The sequence below is a fragment of the Balaenoptera borealis genome, assembly GCF_965194805.1.
Source record: "Balaenoptera borealis genome assembly, chromosome: 16".
NCBI classification, from domain to species: Eukaryota; Metazoa; Chordata; class Mammalia; order Artiodactyla; family Balaenopteridae; genus Balaenoptera; species Balaenoptera borealis.
In genome coordinates this window covers 43683454-43709979 of record NC_138872.1, presented here as the reverse complement: position 1 = coordinate 43709979, position 26526 = coordinate 43683454, and the positions used below count along the sequence as shown (strand labels likewise).

The following is a 26526-nucleotide window of genomic DNA, read 5'->3' as shown; positions in this document are numbered from 1 at the left end:
GCCCTCACCCCGACCCCCTTGGCTCCTCCTCAGGCTGGTCTGGCCCCCATGGGCATTCATGAGTGGAACCCCCAAACTAGACCCTCTCAGTCCCAAATTGTAAGAAGAATCTGACCTGCACAGTTGGGCTCACTTGGTGGCTGCTGACCCCCCACCAGCCAGAGAAGTTCAGAGAAGAGGCCAAGGACAGGAGTCCCTGTAAGAAGGAGCTTTGGGGGTTCAGAGGCAAAGACTGGCAAAGAAATAATTGGCATCCCTGGTCCACATCTTAAAGGAGATTCCCAGCCTTTCTCTCTCTGCGTCTGTCTCTCTCACCCAGGAATGTTTTAACCCGGTAAAGGAACCATTTCTTTCTCACGTTGTTCTTATTCGGTCACCACACACACACTGTTAACACTACAGCACGACACACACACACACCCCATTAGTCATACCCCACACCACCTACACACCCCACTACACACAAGCCCACTACACAGATACCCCACTAGGCAAACGCATACTCACTACTCACACCCCCACCTGCAACCTCTCTCCTCACACAACCCCAAAACATACACACCCCAGCACTCACATGATTCCACGAAGCACCTCCCACTACACGTACCTCACTACTCACAGCCCCCACTGATAAGCACTCCACTGCACATACGACTCACACACATATACTGCAGTACTCAGCACACACAGTACTCACACACACTCCTACCCCAGTTACCAATGCTTACACACAGCCTACTACATACACACAAAACCCCCTGCACACACACCCCACTACTCACATATACACATGAACACAGCCCACTGCACCCATACGCCTCACACACACACCCATGCACACTCAACCACACAACACTCTGTATTCACTCCCCACCACTCACACACACCCCACTACACACAGACCTCACTATGCACACGTATCTACACCCCTTCTACATATATGTATACACTATATATATGCAACCCACTTCATGTGTATGCACCTCTACACACAGACACATACACTTTCACTCCACTAGTCATACCCCCATATCCACACACACTCATCTGTCCCATTACACACATGCACACAAACCCATAAGCTCATACGCACAAGTTTTACCCCTCCTTTTCTAAAATGTTGGTGACAATGCTCTCCCCACCCCTGAGCCTCATAGCCAGGACTGTCCTTCCTATACCTGTCCAAATTTCATTTGTAACCATTCCCTGCTGAGATCCCTTTCTTCAGCCAGGCTGATCACTTTCCTTCTTTGGAGACGGTGAACTCCTCCTGATTGCTTAGCGTTCAGTGCCTGGCACTCAGGAGGGGTCCAATAACTTTGTGTTGAACTGAATTCTCTCTGTAAATGTTCTCTCCTTTCTTTGCCCCAATCAAATATTTACATCCTTCAAGGGGACTTCCCTGGCGGTCCAGTGGTTAAGACTCCATGCTTCCAATGCAGGGGGTGCGGGTTCGATCCTTGGTCAGGGAACTAAGATCCCACATGCTGCAGAGCACGGCCAAATATTTTACATCTGTCAATACCCAGCTCACATCTCAATGAAGCCACCTTACGGTAGCTCCCTTATTTGATATTCTGTTAGGAAGTGCTCATCTGGGAATTCCCTGATGGTTAGGATGCTACGCTTTCACTGCTGAGGGCCCGGGTTCAATCCCTGGTCAGGGAAATAAGATCCCGCAAGCTGCTTGGCCAAAAATATAAAAAACAAAGGAAGTGTTCGTCTATTTTGCACTATACTCCTTCTTCCTTATGTACCAGGATATTAAAATTGAAACTGTGATCTAAGTCAGTAGATATTAGACACCAAAGTGAGTGTGAGACTCTCTGAAGAGTTTTCAAGGTAATTAGTCAAGAACTTGTTTCCTGATTTTTGGGCTCCCTCACCCATTTCACAAACATAAGAGTTGAGAAAGTAGAGATGGAGGTGGAAGGGAATTTATGGGGTTTCTTTGGAGAGAGCTACTGCAGCCCGTCCCATCACCTTGGGGAGTGGCAGAGGAACTATCTCCTTGACCTCAAACTTAAAGAGTGGGATCCAACGATAAAACTCAGAGAGGCAGGTTGACATGCACTTGCTGCAGAAAGCATGCAAGTTCAAGGGTCCTAGCAGGGTCGTCAGCACAGTGGAGGGATGTGGGTGGGAGTATAACTCCATTCTCATGAATGGTGGGGCAAGGACATAGGAAAGAGGCTGATCTGGACCCACGCAGAGTCCTTCTCATCCCAGGAGGGCTGCCTGAGAGAGAAAGGGGATCCCACTGGTGAGGGTCAGTGGTGAAAAGGCCTACCAGATAACCAGGGCCGGGGGGGCAGCCCGCTGGAGAAGGGGCCCAGGAGCAGCAGCTGGAGACCAGCGGGGGCCTCCAGAGGCCCTGGCAGTGCCCACAAGGTAGTCACGTGAGAAAATCTGTTGGGCCTGCAGGCCTCGGAGCCAACTCAGGACGGTGGCAGGCTCCAGCTAAGCGACAACCACGCTGTCCACACACCATCCTCCCCCCCAACCCCGCAGCCCCCAGCCTGCTCTTGACCAAATACGGCAGTGTGGACTAATCTGAGGCTGGACATTCTTCATGTCTGAGTTTCCATCTGGTCTTTGTCCACTGGCAGGGAGAAAGCTTCGCCCCTGAGTCCATGTTAAAGCAACGATAGGTGACAGGGAAGTTTCATTTTGATTACATCCCAATGTCATCCTTGCTCAGCATGCTGGTTACATGCACGTTTCTTAAGTTCTTTAGTTTTTATGTCTGACTACCTGGTGTTTCAAACGTGGCGCCTGCATTTTCTTTCATCTGCCACACTATCTGACACTTGACTGGGGAGTTAGCACTGGGCAAGCAGGGAATCTGGCAGAGCTGGGGGAGGGGGACTGGATGTGGCCCCCCTCTCATGCTGTGGTAGACGGGCTGTCTCACCAGCTGCGGTGTGTACCCAGTGTACCGACTGTTCTTACTTTGGCTCCATGTTGTTTATCATTCTTTAAGGGAGGAGTCAACCCACTGAATTTCCACAAACTTTGCTCATTCCAAGGAGTTAAATGTAACAACAGCGCTGTTTTCAGAGGAGCACTGTAAATATCTTATTTCAATGACATCTGCTGGACACTCAGTGAAGCACCATATGTGTGATTTTCAAAGTGTATTTTGCCAACTATTATTTTATTTACTTTATTATGTTTTCAAGCACAGATTTCAAACTTGGGAGATGTACAAAAAGATAAAACACACATCTCTAATTATTAGGAACTCAGCAAGTATAATATGGGTGATATAAATGAACAAATAAACCGTCATAAAATTTAACTTTTAAATCATTTAAAATTGTACAATTTAGGGGCATTAGTACATTCACAATGCTGTGAAACCATCACCACTATCTAGTTCTAGAAAATTTTCATCACCCCAGAAAGAAACTCTGTATCCATAATGCCGTTGCTCTTCATTCCCGTTTCAGTAAATTAAGTCATTTATCATCTGTCACTTTAAAAAAGCTTGGGTTGAGGATCTTTTCCATAGGTCAGGTGGAGGCCCAGAAAAAAAAAATCATGACATCTTCCAAGAAATCCATGGAAATAACTGTATTGTCAATGTCGCATGTGTGAAGACTGGTTAAAAAAATATGCTTTGACCCATCAAGGTCACTTGACTTTTCTGTACTTTTTTTTTTTGGCCACATTGCGAGGCTTGCAGGATCTTTGTTCCCTGACCAGGGACTGAACCCAGGCCCCAGCACTGAAAGCACCAAGTCCTAACCACAGGATCGCCAGGGAATCCCTTGTACTGTTAAACTTCATGGTAAAAGTATAAATTGAATGTACTGCACTCAGAAGGATTTTATTATAAAGAAATCTGAGTTTGTGTCTTAGAAGTGATCATAGGAACAGAGTTGCCAATCAAAATAAATATCTATGTACAAGCAATGTTGAAAATTCAGAAACACAGAACATAAGGCAACCCACCATCATGATGAAAGTCAGAGAAGGAATGCTGTATACAAGAATACAGAGAATAAGGAAGTTGGGGAAAAGATCTTAAGAAATAAGCTGCATACATAATTAAAAAAAAAAAGCTGTGGGCATGCTGTAAATCTCCACTTCAAATGAGCAGCCTTTCTCCAGCTGTGGGTAGTGACCATGAGGCACAGGCACTTGACCTACATTGAACACAGACTAGAAAAGAACAGCTTCCACAATAAAGGCGAAAGAAGGAAGTACCCATCTAATATTGCTTCTACCCCAAACCCAATGGAAACTATCATAAGGGAATTTAAACACACACACCAGGCAAACAGGCACTGACAACAAAACTGTGGAAGGCAGAAAGCATGTGGACAAGTGGCAAAGGAGTTAGTAGATTCAAGAAAGCTGAGTCTAGACCAGCTTTTCTAAACGCTGAGAAATCATGAGGTGCACAATGACTCCTCCAAAGATTCAGGCACTGATACCACCAGATACCTCAGTCCTGAAGGAGAAGAGGGAGCTGAGTTAAGGAGGATGGGGTAAAAGGTGTTCCAAATACAAATGGAGGGAATTCCCTGGCGGTCCAGCGGTTAGGACTCGGCACTCTCACTGCCGGGGCCCCGGGTTCGATCCCTGGTTGGGGAGCTAAGATCCCGAAAGCCGCACGGCGTGGCCAAAAGAAAAAAGAAAAAGAAAGAAAGAAAGAAAACATGCAAATACAAATAGATCCCTAGACCCCTGCCCCCTCCAACCTGAAGTCCTCATTCAACAGAAGTCACAATGCTTCTATGGAAAGAGTAAAACAGAGGGTCTCTAGACCGGGAGAGAGCACACACAACTGGGCTCAGGTACAACCAGGAACAGGGATTAAGTGACCATATGCCTCTCCCCCCACCACACACCTCCTTCCCACTCAGCTCCCAGGTGCTGACATCAGACCTCTACCCTCAGTCAGGAGTCAGAGATTCTGCGCTAGGGAGCTAGACCAAGAGGAAAGACCTTCAGACACTGACCCCAGGGGTTCTTCATATAACTGCCTACCCAGATACCCTATAGAAAAGGAACCTCTGAGTTTACAAGACCCAGCCACTCGTGCAGAGCTTCCAATCAGCATTTCCATCCTTTCTCTTGTGATAAACACGGTTCACTGGGCATTTAAGGAAAGCCTCTAAGGTGAACAAATAGACCCAAATAACAGATCAGAGCAACATGGAAGATACAGTGGATTCCGTGGATTCTTCAAAAACTTTAAAAAAAATTTTGAGAGGTAATATTCCACTCAAAACAAAAATGTCAATCAGGGCCTGCATGCTGCAGCTACTGAGCCCATGTGCTGCAATTACTGAAGCCCTTGCGCCTAGAGCCCGTGCTCCGCAACAAGAAGCCGCCGCTATGAGAAGCCTGCGCACTGCAATGAAGAGTAGTCCCCGCTTGCCACAACTAGAGAAAGCCCGTGCGCAACGAAGACCCAACACAGCCAAAAAAAAAAAAAAAAAAAAAAAAGAACATTAAGAAGGAACATTTATGTAAATCAACTATACTACTCCAATAAAAATTTTTTTTAAAAAAGGGAAGGAACATTTAGAAAATCGAAGAAACTTGGATATTGAAATACATGATGCCAGGCAGGAAAAAAAATTCAATAGGATTGAAAGGTAAAGTTGAAGAAACTTCCCAAAAAGCATTATAGAACAAAATAAGAAATGGAAAAATAGGAGAGAAAAGAAAAGAAAGTGGAAGGTCAGTAGAAGAGGTCCAACATCCAAAGAGTAGGAGTTCCAGGAAAAGGAAGCAGGAAACACAGTGGCGAAGCAATTATCAATTAAGTAATTACATTTTTCCAGGACTAAGAACATAAGGTTTTGTTTGGAAAGGTTCAAGAGTGCCAAGAGCAGAGGATGAAAGCATAACAAGATACATCATTATGGACCACAGGGGAAAAACCAAAGTTCTAAGAGCTTCAAGAGAAAAAGAAAATTGTCACTTAAAGTGGCTGCTAGACCACAGAGCAATGCCTTTGAAATTCTGAATGATATCCAATTACATGCTGTTAAACTATCAATGATGGGAGAAGAGAATAAAGGCATTTTCAGACACTTAAGATCTGAATATTTTTATCTCTCACATTTATAGGGAAACTACTCAAGGATGCATGCCATCAAAGGGGGAACAAATCAAAAAAGGGAATACACAGGGCACAGGACATCCAACCTAAGAGGCAAAGGGAATCTCCAGGATGGTGATAGGTACCAGAAGAGGGCAATTAGACTGGGGCAGGAGCAAGGGTTTCACAGCTGTACTGACCTCAAAGTGAACAACTGGCCCAGTAAAAGCCAATGGAACCATCACCTTTATAAACAACAGTGGATGGCTGAGATCAAAGATGTATGCTCCTAACATGAACGACTCACAGAAGCTTCATGACTTTTTAAATCAGTTTCTTAGCAAGATCACTGCCTCCTAAAACTGAAAAGCAGGAATAAAAACCTGCCTGAATCAGAGGAATTCTATATACTCATACCTACCTATATACGCAGATACACAGGAAACTGCTGACAGCAGAGGCCTTTAGGGCAGGCGGGTTGCTGGAAAAGAGATGAGACGGACTTTTTGCTATTCACGTTTTCACTCTTTGACTTGTGTACCACAAATACTTGTACAAGTACCACAAGTACTTGTTCAAAAATGAAAAAAATATATTCCCCAATTTAAAAAATGATGGAATGAAAAAAACCTGAGCATCGTGCACAGCAAGGAAGTAGTTTTGTTTGTTAAATATATATTTAACATACACACACTGATATTAACTAAATGTTCACTATAAATGTGTTTAATGGGTTGTGACAGAAAATGTTTCCTATTGTGGGTTGCAAAGAAATCTGAAAGTGCTAAACCAAGTACCTCTGTGACTAAGAAACCTGTCTTTCCCACAGTATTCACACTTGCTGGGTCCTGGGCACCACCATACCTAAGATGTTCATGCACCAGTGGGTGGACATGTGTATGGAACCAGAAAACATCCATCACTGTGTCAGTGTTCCAGGGGCAGTGTCCACTCGTGTCTACTCTAGGCCTTCCTCTGTAATGAGTGTTTGGGAAAGCCTCTGGACAACTGAGAATTTATGGCTTTCTAGGAGTATGGGAAACTATGAAAAACAAAATATTATTCTAAAACAAAAACATTATTAATAAAATAGGTCTATTCCAAGATTTCTTAATATCTTCTGTAACACTCCACTCAGAAGGCAGAAAACCACAAAGTTCTTCCCTAAGGAAAAGTGCAAATGGAATGTAATATTACATTACAAAAAACTCAATTATTTCATTCCCCGCCAGATCACTTTTGCTGACGAACTGCTCACATAACATCCTAGGAGATCTGCTGCCATGGTCTGGGAGCAACGAGCCTTCTCAGTGAGCACAGTGAACGCGCTGTGTCTAGACCCATCCTGTGGGTGAGCTGAAAGGACAAGCTCTCAGCATCACGCTCAGCCCACTGGAGAAATCATGCACACAACTATTTTCCTGTCAACATCCTCCAACTTAACAATTTTCAAATAGCTACAATATAATTGAGGTCACGTGGACACCGTACCTGGAAGAGCTATACATAAACATTCCCTGTCCACAAATGTTCAGCTTCAGAGTGAACAGTCAAGGGCACAATCACATTTTTAAAAATTAAGAGTGAGAAGTGCAACAGGCACATGCACAATGGCAGAGAATCCTGTTCTTCGTAGAATACTTGAAGGAGCCCTAGCTAAATACACCCCAACTACCGAACATCTTACACTAGTAGTTTCCTATACAAAAGTTAAAAAAAAACACCCTACCAAAAAACAACCCTAATCATTATTTCTTTTTTCCTTAATTAACCATTTTACTCTAAGTTTGGCTGGTGAAATCATGAGACTTTCTGGCCTAATGGTCTTGAGAAATTTTTCTAGTTGCAAGATGCCTCCCTATGGAGTTTTAATTACTAAGCTCAAAGCAAACTCTGAAATGGATACAGAAATTTGTGAAACAATGACATAGTTCCCAAAATTTGAAAAACAGGAGACTTAAGGCAGATGGTAACACCAAAAAGAGCCAGTCAAGTATTAAAATGGCACTCCGGAAACGGTTCATAGCAAAACCTAATTTTCTATTAGTTTTCATCATATGGGTGAAACTATCCAGTCAGCAGACAACAGATGGGGGGCAGCATGATTAGGCCACACCAAGGCAACTCCCAGGAAAGTGACTTCTGGGGCCATGTGGCTTGCACTCATCCACAGCAAGACAGACTGGTCCCTCAACCTCACTGCATACCTGGGAAAAGATTAGTAAAAGTACTTCCATAAGAGGCAAAGACTAACAGGAACCTATAAGCTCACCCTGGAAAGATGTGAAAATGTAATGGAAAAGGAGCACCATATGCTGATTTTAACAGCTTTTTTACTGGAGGAATTTATTGGTCATGTACACACCATAGGAAAATTATCCCCCCCACGCCCCAAAGGTAATGCAGAAAAATTAGATTCATAAGAGAAGTATACGTTCAAAGTAGGCAAAAATATGGTGCATGTTTTTGAAACAGAAAATATGAAAATAATTTCACTGTGAAATGCCTTGATTTGCAAGTGAGTTGGTACTTATAATAACCAGATCCAACTGCTCTAATAAATCTCTAGTATATATGTTTTAGAACATCTATTTTTTAAAAAATACCTATTTTTAAGCCAAAACATAAAATCTGTATTTGTGCATCAATGTATAAGTTATCCTCCTTGGTATCTTCATAGATCCAAGATACTAAGAGATTAACAAAATAATTTTTTAAAAAAATCTCAAGCCACAGATTAACAAATATACTTCCTCAAGTCTTCTGGGTTACACTACTAAAAATAACTTGTAATAATGTAATCTGGATTTTCAGATATAAATACCAGTCAACGGTTGGTTGGCCATTACATGACAAGTATAATTATCCTTAGAACTGGGTCATAGTATATAGAATGCCTTAACTTTTCTTAGTTCAAACCCTGTAATTTGACCCTAAAACTCGTAAGCATACCCTTTTTTGTGCTTTAAGCAGACACACTGACTTTGCAGTCTATACTTTGTAAGACAGCAGGTAACTCTAGCACAGAAGAAACTATATAATGCGGCCTGGGGGATGACTTCAATGGCACCATTCCATTTTTATTTATCCAGACTGTTGCCTTCAGCCCTGCATTGAGGCCTCCTTGTATATCGGTTTCTAGTGTGTCACCAACCATCACACAGTCCCCAGGCTGTACTCCAAGGAGATCACAGGAGTAATAAAATATGGAAGGTGCCGGTTTCTCCTCTTTCTGCTCTCCACCTACAACAATAGCGTCAAAATAGGACTGACAGGCACAAGCCTTGATCTTCTCCCTCTGGGTCTGTTGTTCTCCATTTGTTAATAAAAGTAGGCGGACCTCCTTTCGAAGTTCAGTGAGCATGGCTTTGACATCTTCTGCTAGTGTCATATGCTGTAAACGTGTAGATTTCCATAGGAAATAACATTCTTCAGCTAATTTCCTATTGGCCACACCACCTTTTGTTTCCTGGATTGCTTCTTCCCAGTGTGAAGTCCTGAGGTCAGTAATGCAGCTTTTAGAAGGATGAAAACATTCCTTGCTGAGTTTTACTTGAACTTTGTTACAGATGATTTCAGCCTCTTCTTTGTAACGGTATTTTGATTGTAAGAGCTTTATCACCTAAATAAAGGAAAATAACTCCATCAACATACTTCATGTCTTTAATACTCATGCTGTGAGCCTATAAACCCAGAGCACAGAAAGATTCTAACTCCACTCCTCTGTCTTAGGGAAGCTCTATTACCACACCATTTCTGTTGGGAATTGGTCTTATTTTTAAAGAACACAAGAGTGAAGGTTTCCCAACCTTTCTAGACAACTCATTCATATTTTTTTACCAATTTTTTCTAAGAAGATTCTTTATATATATATGTATAGCTAATAAAAATCCCTCATTTGTCAGTTTAAGTCTACCACCTTTCATTCTGGTCATGAAGACATGAAAATAAAACTGTGCTTATATTTAGTAAAACATAAAATTTCTAACAACCGATATTTAGACTCTTCCCAGAAATAACGCTAGTTCACCTAACCTTTCCTCATCTATATCCATTTTACGTTCTGAAGGCCTAAATTAACCAACATATAAAAGGGGACCTAATTCTATACTTTTAAAAACAGGTATATGTAGCTCTAATGGAATCAAGCATGTTCTGTGACCTCAGCAGTTTAATGACAGTGCTTCTTCCAAACTTAGGATTCCAGATAAAAAACTTCAAGTAGCTCTGAGTCTCCCTCTTTGTCACACTGGTTCTGAATCCCTTATCATAATCCTTCTTATGTTCCCACAGCTCTTTATCTTGACTTTTTATTAGATTAGGTTCTTATCCCTTTGGCCTATCTTCTAACACCAAGACGCTAATGCGGCAAAGCATTATATGCCCAGTACTCACATGCATTATTTCTAATCTTTCCTACAACTCTGCAAGGGAATTTCCTTTCTGAGATGAGGGAATGGAAGTTTAGAACTGATAGATAACTTGCCCCAGCTGAGATTTAAGCCCATACTTGCCTAACTCCACAGGCCACATGCTTGCCTTTATACTATGTATTTGGCACTGGAGACTGGACCCTTTGTCCTCATGAACTTATCTGGTGGGGAAAATAACCACCACAAATGCTAGGTTGAGTGCCTTGACAGTCACACAAAAAACTGGAAATAAAATGTAAGGGGCAACCCCAGAGCTGTTGGGTAAGGAGGGCAGAGGAAGGAACATTTAAACCAAGGCGTTACCAAGCCCAAAGGTGGGGATGGGAGGAGGATAAAATCATTCTAGACAGAAGAAACAGCACAAAGACACAGTACTTGGAATTCTGTGAACTGGGAAAGGTAAGAAGCTGAGTTCAGCCACAATGGAAGGCAAATGAGGGCGAGTGCTAGAGATGAGGCTGGGTAGGCTGAAGCTACCGAAATTCCCTTGGCACACCTTATGCCCATACATGCCAAAGCCTTCATACTGCAAGTGCTTGGGCTTCTCTGCCTGGGAGCTTTATCTCGCCATAGGGGCACCCATGCACATAGGCTGGAGCCAGAGTATAGCCCAAGGAGCAGGTCTCAACCAATAAGAAGCAGATATTGGTGGGTTTCCCCTTGGAAGGGACAAGTAAAGTATGTCTACATGTGTCTCCCAGAGTCCCCAACCGTTCACACAGTTTCCTGCTCATGAACACAGCCTGTATTAGATTCCTCCCCTTCCCTGTCTGACTCCACCACCCGCTACAGTGCTTCCTAGGGTCACCTTCCAAGTGAACTGCTTGCACTTGAAGCCGCCTGTCCCAGGGACATCTGGGAAAGTCGATCATGCCAAGGCAATTTTGGATCTTTGAGGAAGAGGGCAATGCACACAGCTGGGGCTAAAGATTTTCTGTTGTTGAAGTGAACCAGTCAAAGTCAAGTTAAATTGTGTTACCCTAAACTCTATAGGGAATAAATGATCTGCTACTCACACCAGACACTCAATTCACCTACTGAAAAGGGGAAACAGCTGAATAGACACATTCTTCCTCCAGAGTATAAAAACCACACCAAAGGTAAAGGAAATATTTTTCAGGCTATTTGTGTTAATCACAAAACATAATAGGTAAGAAAAGTCTTACTAGTCGGAGAAAAATAAACCAGCCCTAAGAATTTTAGGTGAAGGGAAAACTTTGAAATTTCTTGCTTTATAAAGTTAAATTTCAATGAACAAATCAAGCCTTTTCAATCTCCATAGTTATGTCACCATCTTTTCTAGCAATGTCAACTGAATTACTCCTGAGCTATGATCGAAGGTCACTATACAGTTTTAGCAACGCTACTGCTACACAATAAAAGGACACAGGCCTCTAGGACTCCACAGTACTTGCGATTCAACAGGAACTGGCTCACAGTTCATAAATGAAAGCTTCCAATAAAGATCCAGTTTCCTATAAACTGCAATTGGCAGTTTGTTAAGCACATTCTTGGGATCTGAAAAAGCAGATTAGCTCACCTTAAAGGGGAGATTCTTGTAGAGGTATGTTGCTCCCAAGTTTCAAAACTGCTTCCCATTACATTCCCTGAATTAACTTTGCCATTTTGTCACACAGAAACTAATTACATATTCATTTGGAACAACAAGTGGCATCTTAATAATATAAACAGCTTTGGGAAAGATGTTTATCAGTCATTCACATATTAATATTAGTTCAAACAGAAATAATACCTAAGGTGAATTAGTCCACATTACTGGTGCAAACTCTCCTAACACCTGCACTGAGAGAATGGGAGTCTAAATTTAATTGGGGATGGAAGGAAAAGATCTCTAATTTAGAGGTGTGATGACATTTTGCGTAAGGGTAAGTCAGGCCTGAAAAGGCTTCTGAGTAGAATGAGCCCACTAGGCGCGTACAGGCCTGAAGAAGGGAGAGCTAAGATAGTGAGAGAGGGGAGATCAATTTCTAGACACAATATAAACTCAAATTCCACCTACTTCAAAACTCTATTTAAGGCTCTATCTCAACACATACAAAAAGGAAACTCTGTTCTACCTCCTACTTTCTGGACCCAGACTTAAAATACCGTTAGTACTAGTGTTTAGCTGTGATTTAAAAAGACTTTTTGAGGGCCAGTGTGGGAACCATATAACACATACGATAAAGATATGAAGTGGCTGAATTCTAAATAAAACTGTTTTAAAAAATACATGCTCACAAAACATGATGGCTGCATACAGACTAACAATTCAAGCAGCCCTCCTGTTATTTTTAGTTCAAGTCTTTGTTCAAACATCATCTACTCTATGTGGCCTAATCTGACCAACCTATTTTAAAAATGCAATTCTTTCTCCCCTCCAGTTTTTCTGACACACTTATAAATAAAAGCACATTTATTATGTTCACTGTCATATCCATTAGAAAGCAAACTCAAAAATGCAGAAATCTTTTTGCTTTGTTCTCTGAGAAACCCCAATTTTCTGGAGAAGGCTTCCTCTTGAGTAGTGACACTGAAAGGCCTGAAGAGGGTGGAAATAGCTTTCCCAGATGATTTAAAAATAAATTAAAGCTGATAGCCAATATTTTGTAATAACTGTAAATGGAAAGTAACCTTTAAAAATTGTATATAAAAAAAAAGAGGCTGAAAAAAGAAAAAATAATTAAAGCTGATATATAGTCAGTATATGACTCCTTCTCCTCAAGCCCAAGGCAATGGCTGGACCTTTCCCCCTTCCTCCTTTCACAAATCATTCAGAGTGATTCAGAAAGCTGGCATGTTAGTTCTGAATAGGCTAACATTTGTGGGTGTTGTATTATTATGTGATAAAGCGATACTAGATCCTCGTATAGTTAATTCTGCACATTTCATAGAATATTTATAAAGCAAATGGTAAGAACCAAGTCTGGAGAACTGGACTTTTATCCATCCATTCAACACTCACCCTGTGTCAAACACAGGGTGATGAATAAGACAGTTTGTTCTCTCTTAAGAAGCTCACTATTTAGCTGTGGGCATGTGAGTTGGAATGTGGAGGATGAACTGGACATGGTAAGCCTGGCATCAAGACCATAGTAACAGTCTAGATGAGAGACAAGTCCAGCTTTAACTAAGACAAGGGCAGGGGGGATGTGCAGGAGAGGACAGACTTGGTGACAGAGTGGACGGTGGTATAATTCTGGAACACTGGACTGTAGGTGCTTCCCATGCATTACATTAAACCTACCTGATAGGGTTTTTGAGAACTAATTTCACTATTCAAATATCACTATTTAAAGATTTGAGGCTTAGAGCAGTTAACTAACTTGTTCGGGTGCTTTCAGCTAGGTATTGGGAGAGCTGTGATTCAAACTCAACTGTCTTAATTTTAAAGCCTAAACTCTTGGCCTATAGCAAGGATTGGAATAAAACAAGAACTTAATGACAACACACTGGATTTGGCCTGCCAAAAACACACAGGTAAATATGTACAGTTTTCAGCTAGAGATACTGGAGACAGTATAGCAGGGGATGGTGCCCCTGAGGTCAAGATCAAAGGCATGAAGATGGAAGGGACAGTCAACAGTGTATAATGCTTCGGTAAAGTCATTAAGACAGACTTAAAATGTCCAGGATTCTGGCAATTTGGGAGGTGCCTATAGATGGTAAGTTTACTTCATTCTAGTGGCAAAAACAAAAAAAAAAACACTACAGTGGTTTTGGGAATACACAGGAAGTAGAAACATGGAGATAATGATATAGATTTCTCTTGAAAAACATGGCTATCAAGAGAGGTAATATCTTGTGGAGAAAGAAGGGTCCAAGGGAAGCGTTCTTTTTAAAGTACTGGACATTTTAAAAGATTCTGCATGAATTATTCACATTTGCTTATTTTTTTTTAAGCTGAAAAATGGACATAGGTTTGTTGCCCTTTTTTTATTTTTTGCAATAATTGTATAAAATAATCGTTAACATTTTTCCAATGCATATTTTGGAGAATCATTCTGCTAAATTGTTATACACATTATCTCAATTAATTCCCCAAAACAGTCTTTTAAAGTTGGCCCTACTGTCGTACTATAATACAGATGAGAAACTGAGGCACTGAGTTGAATTATTTGCCCGAGATCTCAGAGAAAACTGTGGAGCCAAGATTCAAACCCAAGAAATGTGCAAGCTGACTATATAGGATTAAACATTATTATATTGCTTATGGAGTATCATAAGAGAGTGGAAAGACATCTTTATCAAATAAACAAATAAAAATAGAGCATTGGACAGATCCGAAAACGCAGCAAGAGTGGAATGCACCAAGAAAGAGGATGAAGAGGCTGAAGATCCAGGGAGACATAACCTAACTAATGAAGCATGAAGAGGATGGGGCACTCAGGGCTGTAAGGATTAGCTTCTGAAAGTGGGTTTTTCAGATATGGCAATCCTTAGTTTTCTCTTTAAAGCTGAATGCAGACGAAAAAAAGCAGGGGTGGCTTCGGGTCTTGAACAGCACGGGAAAGGTCTGAAAGAGCATCAGTAGGTACAGAAAGGGGAGGATGCGGCGGAGCAAGGCCTCGTGAAAGTAAACCTACTGAGGATCACACCCACAGCAGGAAGACCTGCGGAGAAAACTCCCTCGAGTCGATAAAGTCCAGGATCAAAGGTCCAACGAAGAGCACGCGGTGGGAGACCATCCTCCCGCGGTCAGTCCCGGAGAGCCGGGTGCCCGCTCGTCCCGGCAGGTCCAAACCTGTCCCGGCAGAAAGCCAGGCGCCTGGCGCGTGGCCGCCTTTCTGTGCGGAGGCGACTCTGCCCTCGTGGCAGTTTGGCGACATCCTTCCGGGAGCCCGAGCGCTGGGAGCGCCCTCAGGTCGCAGCCTCCCCGCTCTCTGAGCGGGGCCGCCGCCGCGGGCCGGCACGAGGGGCCTCCGGGACCAGGAGCGCCGGCGCGGAGGGAGCCGACAGGGCAGTGGGCCGGTGGCCCAAGGGGGCGAGAGAGCGCGCGGGGCGGAGCGCCGGGCTCGCCGGAGGGAAGCGGTAGCCGGAACGTTACCTCCAACATGCCCTTCCGACTCGCCCCGGCCGTGTCGATGAGCGTGTTGTCCAAGTCGAAGAAGACTGCCCGCACCCGGCTCAGCCCCATGCCGCCGCCGCCTGCGCGACGCGCCAACTCGCAGCCGCGCGGGCGGCTGCGCGAAACGGGCCGGCGGACGGGAAATACCGGGGCGGAGCCGCGAGGCCACCGGACCCTTGCGCACCGGCGGGGAACTCCCGCGAGATGTCCCCATACCTGAGCGCCGCGGAATAGCGAGGTCCCGCGAGACTCCGGAATCGTGGTCCTAGGGAGGACTTGGGACTCGTCCCCGTCACGGTGCGAGGGGTTGTCTGAGTCGCTGACGTGTAGGGGGTGGTCGGAAGCGCGGCTTCCTTCTTGGTGCCTCTCTGTGCTTACTTCTTTTCTCATTTTGCCCTCCTTGCGTGAGGAGGACGTCGTGACTGTCCGCGGGAGGTTTTCTGCGCCTTGTGGCGACCGGGAGGAGACGGAACAAGGGGCTTTTCCGGTCGGACCGGGTGTCCTGGCCCGCTCAGCGCCGGCGGCTTCCGAGCGTGGCCGGGTCGGGGGTGTGTGTGTGTGGTTACGAGTCTGCGGCCCCGCTGGATGGCAGGAGACGACTCAGAGCTGGGGGACGTGTTGGAAGGGTGTAACCTGGATTTTGAAGCCGTTGTTTGACGGCTCTGCCTGAAGACCGAGGGCTCCGTAGTGTCTGCCCGATGTTTTGTCCACCTTGATTTGATGGCTTTTCCTGAAGCCTTGCATTTTCCGGTCGCTGGGTGTCTTTTTTACCTGGATGATTTTCAGGTATAGCCAGAGGCTGAGGTACCTAGAGAGTCTGTTAAACCTGCAGAAGGTCAGGAACAATTGTGTGTTTGCTTTCTGCTGTTAGCAGAATAAGGATCGTGGAACTAATCTCTAATCTTCTGTCTAAATTGTCTCTGTTGGGTAACCTTACTGAAATTTGGACATGTAGTCATCATCAGTGACCAGAAATTGTCTATCAGGTAGAACAGGGCCACCGGTCGAATCTGGCCTGCCACCAGATTTTGTTGGATCTGTGAGCAGGGTGGTTGTTACATTTTTTAAAATAATTGAGAAAATAATCAAAAGAAGTGTATTCATGACACGTGAACATTATATGAAATTCAAATTTTAGTGTACATAAATAGTATTCATGTATTGTCTTTTGCTGCTTTTGCCATACAATAGCAGAGTTGCATGGTTATAAGTGAGACCATATGGCCTGCAAAGCCTAAAATATTTACTATCTGGCACTTCGTAGAAAAAAATCTGCCCACCCCTGAGATACATGATTAACAGTTGGGCTGCTGATGTTCAGTACCATCAGATCAGTTGTCTTTTTGTTAATAGGTTTTTCTTCTGCAGTGGCAGACTACAGTTTCATGTTTTGGAGCAGAATCACTGGTGACCTCTCTTTGCTACTGTGGAATATAAATGAATAGCCATTCCTCAAAAACATGACTCTGTTGATGTGCAGGGCTAGTCTATCAATTTTGGTCATTTAGATTAGCAATCGGCCGAAATTATGAGTGCATTAATTAGTTACTTTTTTTAATTGCCTGAATTGTAAGAATAAATTTAGCATAAAACTGCATATGGGCACATGAAGTCTATAGGTTTGGTGTTTTTTTTTTTTTTTTTTTTTTGACCACACCGTGAGGCATGTGGGATCTTACTTCCCCGACCAGGGATTGAACCTGTGCCCCCTGCATTGGGAGCGTGGAGTCTTAACCACTGGACCGCCAGGGAAGTCCGTATCCTTTTTCTGATGTGCATATAGTTTATTGACTTAGGCACAAATCCAAAGTCAGAGAAGGTGCAGCAGTCTGCATGTATAATCAATCCTCTTGACTTAATGGGTTGGATGTTTGACAGGTTTCTTTTTGTGACAAGTACTCTAATGGCATTCCATGACCTGTCCAACTTGGCTGCTTGAAGGGAGGTGGTGGCCAGGTACAGTACACTGACAACTTTAGTTCCTTCTAATTAAATGTCTCCAGGCTTTAGGTTGTTGCAGTTGATGTTTGTGAACCAGTGAATTTTCCTGTACGCTTTTAAGGTGGTGAAATGTATAGGCTCCTCATTATAAATGAGCCTCAGGTTATTAGTACATTACTTAACTGGTCAGCTTGACAGATTTAACACTACTACCTAGATGTTTTCCTATTTCCAGGAAGCAAGGTCTAAATAAAAGATTGGTAATTGTGAGACTTGATCAAGGAACACAAATTGAAAACTAAACTGTAGCACTTGTCTCTCCTGCATCCTGCAGCATGGCACCATTGCTGTGCAACTGCTGCTACCCAACATTGATCCTGTCTTGTCCTACCCTAGGGAAGTCTTTCCCAGACCCTTCTTCCCAGCCACCTCTCCTGTACAAGTTCGTTACAACTCCATGACCTCAAAAGAGAGGCTTGCCCTGTGGTTTAAACTTGAAAGGTTTTCTCAGAATGGGGCATTGCTCAGTTGAGGGGCAAGATAAAAACAACCAGAAGAGAATCTCACAGGCTCCCACTACATCTACCCAGCTATCATCAGCTATACCCACCTACGCTGCCTGATGACCTTAAATGAGCCACCTCTGCTGCCTTCTGTGGCTAGCCCTTTCAGCTGTTTACTAGATTCCTGCCGCTACTTAAGGACATCTTTTCAGCAATTCTTTCCTTCTCTCTTTCACATCAAAATTTTCCCGGGCTTCCCTGGTGGTGCAGTGGTTGAGAATCTGCCTGCCAATGCAGGGGACACGGGTTCGAGCCCTGGTCTGGGAAGATCCCACATGCCGCGGAGCAACTGGGCCCGTGAGCCACAACTACTGAGGCTGCGCTTCTGGAGCCTGTGCTCCGCAACAAGAGAGGCCGCGACAGTGAGAGGCCCGCGCACCGCGATGAAGAGTGGCTCCCGCTCGCCACAACTAGAGAAAGCCCTCACACAGAAACGAAGACCCAACACAGCCAAAAAAAAAAAAAAAAAAGGCAGATGCTTGCTTTAAAAAAAAACAAAACTAGATTTGTCTTCAATATTCTGTGCATCTCCACAGAAAATATTAGAAATATATTTGTGTTGTGTTAAAAAAAAAAAGTTAATGTCTAAGTTATACCTCAATATTATTAAAACAAAACAAAAACCAAAAACAGCTTGCTGTACAACCTGGTCCATCTGATCCCATATATGTTACATAAAGTAAAAATTATTCTAGGAATTCCCTGGTGGCACAATGGTTAAGAATCCGCCTGCCAATGCTGGGGACATGGGTTTGATCCCTGGTCTGGGAAGATCCCACGTGCTGTGGAACAACTAAGCCCGTGCGCCACAACTACTGAGCCCACATGCCACAACTACTGAAGCCCGCACGCCTAGAGCCTCGTGCTCTGCAACAAGAGAAGCCAATGCAATGAGAAGCCCGCGCACCACAATGAAGAGTAGCCCCTCCTCACCCCAACTAGAGAAAGCCTGCACACAGCAACAAAGACCCAACGTAGCCAAAAATAAATAAATAAATTTATTTTAAAAAATTATTCTAACTCATTAACACACGATTTTTTCCTCTGCAAAATGGAGATTCCAATCCTAACTTGCAGGTTGGTTGAGAGGGTAAAATATGGCAGTGATTACCTGGACAGGACAGTTGCTCAGTAAATGCTAACTGAATCATTTTCCACAAGACCCTGTCTATACCAGGAGTGCATCAGCCTGAATAAAGTGCTGAGAGAAGGAGTGCTGGGACAATGTTGGAAGTGTCCTGAATGAGAGCATAAGATCTGGGGAATATTCCTTGTGAAGAGGCCTGGTTGACTGAGAACCAGCTAAGGCTCTGAGCCCCAGATGGGACAGTGCAGGTCATGAGATGTCAGACATGAGCAAAGGACACCCACCATTGTTTTGAGCAGAGAAGCCACTGCTGGAAGGCAACAGGTTAGGAGTACCCACCGGAGGTTGGGCTGTCCTCCCTTTCCCTAGCAGAGAGTCCTCTCTTGGGTGGGCAAGGCATTGGAGGAAGTAGAGCTAGAGGCTAAAAAAGGGTGTGATCCTGAGAATGTCCTTGGAAATTCCCAAGCCTGGGGAATGGCCTCCTCTTGTTTAAAAAAAAAAAGTATTAGTCCTGTCAGAGAAGAAAAGAACTATGGGCAGCTTCCTAAGAATAGACCCAGGGTGTAGGTATCAGAACACAGCCTATCCTGACATGATACTGACTCTGAGCAGAAAGTTTGTCCTCTTTGTGCCTCTGGAATAATGAGGTTTTACTATTAGTAATATTTAACACTTATTGAGCATTTAATATACACCATAGATGGTTCCCAGTGTTGTACAAGATTTCCTCATTCAATCCTCACAACGATCCTATTAAGTGGTTATTTTTTTACCCATCTTTTTCAGATGAGGAAACTGAGAGTTTAAATACGTTTCTCAAAGTGATGGAGCCTAGATCTGAAGTCTCACTGTAAAGGCCATGCTCTTAACCAGTTGGGCCAGAGTTTCTGCCCAGCCCAATCTTTGAACTTTGGCAACTTGCCTCCCAGCCTGGGGGCTTGAGAGCAGTTCTCGCTTCCACCTGTTGGGAAGATGTTTCCAGCCTGGCACCTGTCGACTTAAAAAATATTCACAACATAAAAGTTGAGAGTTATGTTTTATTCGGCAGGAATTTTTAGGACTTCAAGCCTGGAGGCAGCATCTCAAATAACCCTGAGAGAACTGCTCTGAGGAGGTGAGGTGGTGGTGGGGGAGCCAGGTTATACAGAAATTTGCAACAAAGGGCAGATAGTCCAGACGTCAAAAGATTATTGTTGGGACTTCCCTGTTGCCGCAGTGGTTAAGACTCTGCGCTCCCACATGCATGCTGCAACTAAGAGTTCACATGCCACAATAAGGAGCCGGCGAGCCGCAACTAAGGAGCCTGCCTGCCGCAACTAAGACCCGGCACAACCAAATAAATAAATTAAATAAAATAAAAAATAAAATTTCTAAAAATAAAAAAGATTATTGTTAATTAAAGAAAACCAGGTATCCCAAGTTAAGGAATTTAGTGCTTTTCTATATATGGGAAGATGCAAGAATCTGGGCTCAGTGAAATCATTCCTTTGATGTGCACCTCAGCTATCTGGGTATCCTGTGTTTTCACATCCTGAGTTTCCTCAGGGCTCACCATAGGGAGTGATGAGTCTGATGACTGCTAGATGGCAGGTATTCTTTCCTTTCTGAGTTTCCTCAGGGCTCACTGACTAACGTTGGAGGGCTGCAATCTCTGATGACTGACTGATATGGCAGGAAATATTCCATTTCTCAGATCCTCCTCTTGGTCAGGAATTCAACCAATATTTGGGAAACATTTCATGACCAAATTTTGTCCCATGGCGCTGGGAGGCTCATCCTAGATCAGGCGAAAATTCCTGTTGATATGCTACTCCAGGAGCTAATTTCCGGATTAGGCCCTGTTGATAATTAAAGATTCTCTGGATCCTCTGTCTTCCTAGTCTATTATGATCCAGGAAATGTTTTCCCTTATTGCTTCTTCCCATATCTAGAATCACACTATTACAATTATTCTATAAGAGTCATAAATGTGATCTATTTTCTCAAGATGTTTAGCCATCATCAGTTTTGTTGGAGGCCACATTGAGTACTATAAAAGACAACAATCTTATAAAATAGACAGGATATAAGTAATGTAGGTAGTAACATTACAAAGTCATAGTACAGCAGGAAGACAAATCATAAACAATTTGGAAACAAAGAACAAATTAAAACAATCATTAGTTTAACTAGTTGTAATCCAGTTGCATCAAATCCACAGGAGAGCCAGCTGGAGAAACCAAATTCTGGAAGGATCAGGTGGAGAGAAAAAGATAAATGTTTCCTCTTTGTTTACAAAGGTATACTTTATCAACTTGTTGTAGGTCATAGCATAAGAGAAAAGGTTTTTCTGGAAAACAAAGCTTTAGCTAGTGTATTTTCAAAAAGTCATAAACTTATAAATCATACTCATCAGTTCATTCAGTCTCATGTAATTAATTCCTGTTGATCTGGATGAAGTCATCAGGTTTTCCGTTAGAGTTCTGTCCTTTGTTACCCAGTTCAGTGGTATTATCTAAAGCTATCAGAAACTTATATTTGTTTAAAAAGTTCTTTTTTTGAGTCTTCTTGAAAATCTTCATTTTGTAAAAGCATCAGTGTAAAATAATGATTGTCTATAAAAGCTAAAACTTAAAATAGCATGGTAAAGATTTGAGTACAATGCAATTAGCAGGAAACTTGGATATTTCTGTGACATATAACATTTTTGGATAATAACTAGAATTATGACTGATAACATTATATCAGGACATATCAGATGTTAGGGATTCCATATAAATTTTGGAATATCTGTATTAATAACATTTATCCATAAACTATAACCTGAGGTTCATCTCCAATCACTTGACAATGTTTCTGAAGTAATTAAACATACCAAATAAACTTAGTTTAACATTCCTCTCTGAGATGTCTCAGAGATGTTCCTTTGAAGCATCCCAGAGTCAGCTGGAGGCTAAAAGAGCTTTAGTTCGATTTTGATATTTGGGAAGTTTGTTAAAAAATATCAAAAAGGTTTTTAAAACACAACAGGATCATAGGTCTCTATGAAACAATATGTATTCATTTAACCAAACTCACAAATAGATTACCTAAGGGCACAGAAACTCACACAATCTGTTATCAAAAAGGAGCACTCTAAGAAACTTTGTTCAAATTCCAGTCATGTACTACCTTACTTAACAACAAAATCCATTTACTTAATTAACTTCAATCTAAATTTAGTTAATCCTGACCATGTATAAAATTTTTTCCTCAATAAAATGTAATTCCATTCATCATACCTTCTCTACTGAAAACACACATTCTACTTTCGTACTGTATACTGAAATGCTTCCTATTAGCTTTAATTACATGTTTAAATTAGAATCCTCAAGTCTTAAAAACCTTAATTTCTAGTGAAAACTAAGAAGTAAGCAATTATGAATTTTCTTTTACATTAGCATTCTGTAGATTGGTGAACATAAATACCAGTGGTAATTTCTAAATACATTCATTTTCTTATAGAGGACATCTCAAGGTGGCACCAAACATTTTCATTAATAGTCCTAAATACCTTTAGTTTCTCTATTTAGTAATTGACGTATCAGTATCTTATTTTTTTTGAAATTATATAGCTATTCAATAAACCTCCATCACTTAAATTAGCACCTCTAGAACTTTAAGTTACCAAATATCTGTAAAGATCATTTTAAGTAGACATTTCTAAAATATAGTTTTAAAGAGTTTACCCAAAAGTTCTTATCTCATTTACATATAAAGTCTCATCATATCAAGTTATTTTCCTTGCAACAGATATAATAAGGTCTTATTTGACATCTGTTAAACCTAGGTACAATAAAGTATTATACTTAATATTAATGACTCTAAAGACATGTCTATAATAAATAGACCAACAAACAAACTTTAATACCAAGTATCAAATTAATATTGAATATTTCCCAGTTCATGTGAACCTGAAAGTCATTTTGGCTGTTTTCTTTAATTTGTAAGCGCTTTCTTTTAAATTAAATAGACCTCTTTATAAATTCAATTTTGATAATAACTTCCAGAGGTAGAGATATCTTGTATGTATAATGTGCACACAGACATATAAACAGACAAAACTAGAGATCTCATGGCTTCACTTAAAAAAAAAAACTTAGTTATGAATCAGGTATTAAAATATAAACTTACTAGTTTACAAAGAACAGTTGGAATACATTAAAGTTGCTTGCTCAGATGACCAAGGCTTTACTATTTGTAAAGTTTGGCTGAGGTAGCATTCCCAGCGGTTTGAATTTTAAAACTACCACTTTGTCATTTTTTTTTCTCTTGGTTTCAGGTCTTGCCTGACTGAGCTAATGAGGCTCAGTCTCAGGTCCTCGGGCCTGTATTTACATTTCTGGTTTGTAGAGATTTGCAAGAGAAAGACAGTTGCTTTTAGTTCCCCAAAGAACAGGTCTGTCACCGAAAGGATACTAAAAGATTGATTTGTCCAACTATATATTATATCAGTGAGAAGATTTCTAACTAAACTGAAGTTTACAATGTCAACTACAAATTGGCACTTGCCACCTACTTCTACAAGGATTAAATCATGTGCTGCTGCAGCTGCTGACTTTCAACACCCCCTGAAAGGAGTTCAGGGTGGAGAGCAGAAATGAGGCCCTCTGTGCTCTGGGAAAAACTGGCAGAACAGGTCTTCAGATAGTTAGATACTTTAAGGAGCTGATTTTATGAGCCCAATTCTTATATCTCCTCATATGTAGAAAAGCACTAAAATCTTTCTTGGTGATGTCTTCTCCTCGTGACTAGCAGTAACCCTCAAGAGACTAGCAGAAACCTTCGGCAAAAAATAATGTGCTTGATTGCACGTACTCCCCCTTCACCAAGATCACATATATACTGACCTTTCCCCCACTTCTTTGGAGCAGTTTCTCAGAGCTATCTGAGATACTGTCTCCCGGGCTATAGTCCTCATTTTGCCCCAAATAAAACTTAACTCACAACTCTCACGTTGTGCATTTTTTTAAGACCACAACGAGTTCTATGTTCTAGAACTTCAGAGTTTAATTTATCATGCCCTCAAAGGCTTGTATAAGGCAATCAGGAAAGACCTTCTTTCTGAGTTTACAAGTTAAACCCAGAGCAAAATCACTATTTTTTTTTATTAGCCCTTGAATGTTAGTTCCCGGTTTTTACTTATTTGTGTGGCTCAGGTAACCCAATTCGTTAGGGGAAACACTGACTGAAACCGCCCCCCCTGGCCAGGCCCAATAGTAACCACTTGCATGAGTTATCTTAAGCAGGAGGTCCTGGTAAGGAATGCAGAACTAACAAGATACCATCAACCGGAAGAATTCGGGAAAGGTCAAAAGGAGAGGAGATGCCAGTCCATATGTCCTCCCAACCTCCCAGAATCCTTCTGGCTGGAATCCATCTTGGCTGAACCATGCATGAGCCACCAGGAAGGACCCTGAGTCAGAATGATTGGCCAGAGACAACCTGGAAACTAATCCCATCACCATAAAACCCGAGACTGCGAGCCACGTGGCAGAGCAATCCTTCTGGGTTCCCTTACCCTCCTGCTCTCTGCCCGGGCGCCCCTTCCCAATAAAGTCTCTTGCTTTGTCAGCACGTGTGTCTCCTCGGACAATTCATTTCCGAGTGTTAGACAAGAGCCCACTCTCGGGCCCTGGAAGGGGTCCCCCTTCCTGCAACAGTTGGAAGAATGTTTCTAGTTCACTATCCACTCATTCATCTCCATCACTGTTTGGCTGCTTCCTCCTTGTCCTCTCATCACCCACCATCTCTCTCCAGTTCCTTTTTCCTGCTCAGATCGGCCCAGGGAAGAGCAGCAGATCTGAAGCACGTCCAAACAAATAATGGGGAAAAAAAAATCAATGAGGCAACAGAGTGGGGGAATGTAACAGCATTCTCCATGTAGGCTGAGAACCCCCTACTCTAGCTATTTTTCCTCCACCAATTCCTGTAGACCAATGCTGTCCAATAGAACTTTACATGATGCTGGAAATAATTCTACGTCTGTGCTGTCCAATGCAATAGTGCTAACTCCATGTGGTTATTGAGTACACGCAATATATTTAGTGCAACTGAGGAGCTGATATTTTTTAATTGTATTTAATTTTAATTAATTTACATTTAAGTAGCTGCATGTGGCTGGTAGCTACCAGATTGTATAGCACAGTCGCCCGGTAGGGGTGGGATGACCACTATCACATCAAGCTGGTTTAGCCACCTCTTATGTTCCTTTGAGGTGTGTCTGGTGGCCCTTGTTAAATGGTCTTCAGACTTAGGGTTTGCATTTGTTTCATTTCATTTTTTTTTTGGCGGCCCCAAGCAGCTTGAAGGGTCTTAGTTCCCTTACCAGGGATCAAACCCGGGCCCTCGGCAGCAAAATTGTGGAGTCCCAACCACTGGACAGCCAAGGAATTTCCTGTTTTATTTCAGAGACAAGGAAAAAAAAACTTCCAGTTACCATCCTGATATTTAACAGATGAACTGTCTATTCTTCAATCTCGGGCAATTCTCAACTTGCATACCGGTCTCCTTCTGCCTTGCAATGAATAAATACTCCTGAACTTCCCTCTTCCAATTATGCCCTCTTTTGTTCCTTCTTTGCTAAGTTACCTTTAGCATGCCAATGCTGCATTATCTTTCATCCTTTAACACATCTTCTGGACTTCCTTGGCGGTCCAGGGGTTAACACTCCATGCTTCCAATGCAGGGGGTGTGGGATCAAACCCGCACACCCTTCATTCGAAGGCGAAGTCTTAACCACTGGACTGCCAGGGAAGTCCCAAATCACCTTTTTCAAAAAAAAATTAATTTTTATTGGAGTATAGTTACTTTACAATGTTGTGTTAATTTCTACTGTACAGCAAAGTGAATCAGCTATACCTTTACATATATCCCCTCTTTTATGGATTTCCTTCCCATAGAAAACACTTTTTAAAAATTCATGAAAAAACTATTTGAGCTAATAAATGAGTTTGGCAAGGTTGCAGGATACAAGATCAATATACAAAATCAATTGTATTTTTATTTATTTGCAATGAGCAAACCAAAATAAAATTATGAGAATAATTCCATTTATAATAACATCAAAAAGAACAAGATACTTAGGAATAAATTTAACCAAGGAATTGCAAGACTTTTACACTGAAATTACAAAATATTGTCTAAAGAAATTAAAGAAAAACTACATAAATGGGAAAAACTCATGGTCACAAATTGGAAAATTTAATATTCTTAAATGGCAAGTCTCCCAAAACTGATCTATAGATTCAATTTAATTCCTATCAAAATTCCAACTGCTTTTTTTTTGCAAAAATAGACAAGCTAATCCTAAATTTTATATGAAATTGTAAGGCAACCCAAATAGCTAAAATAAT

General features: G+C 42.1%; 1 protein-coding gene and 1 long non-coding RNA gene across 3 annotated transcripts; one reads left to right on the top strand and one right to left on the bottom strand.

Annotated features, from left to right (window-relative positions):
- Positions 1–4060: 4060 nt before the first annotated feature.
- NANP (N-acetylneuraminic acid phosphatase) lies at positions 4061–17744 on the bottom strand. 2 transcript variants are annotated; one of them, XM_082359173.1, is made up of 2 exons: positions 15542–17744; positions 4061–9683 (listed from the first exon to the last, which is right to left on the bottom strand). In XM_082359173.1, exons 1-2 carry the CDS (start codon positions 15950–15952, stop codon positions 9027–9029), a joined length of 1068 nt encoding a protein of 355 aa, XP_082215299.1. In that variant the 5' UTR covers positions 15953–17744; the 3' UTR covers positions 4061–9026. The 2 variants fall into 2 exon arrangements, 1 of the variants encoding a protein (XP_082215299.1); XR_014235384.1 differs by having other exon boundaries at positions 9544–9683; positions 15081–15685.
- Positions 15762–25727, top strand: LOC309612915. The gene is made up of 2 exons (XR_014235406.1): positions 15762–15859; positions 17739–25727. It is a non-coding gene; the product is annotated as an uncharacterized lncRNA (long non-coding RNA).
- Positions 25728–26526: the final 799 nt, after the last annotated feature.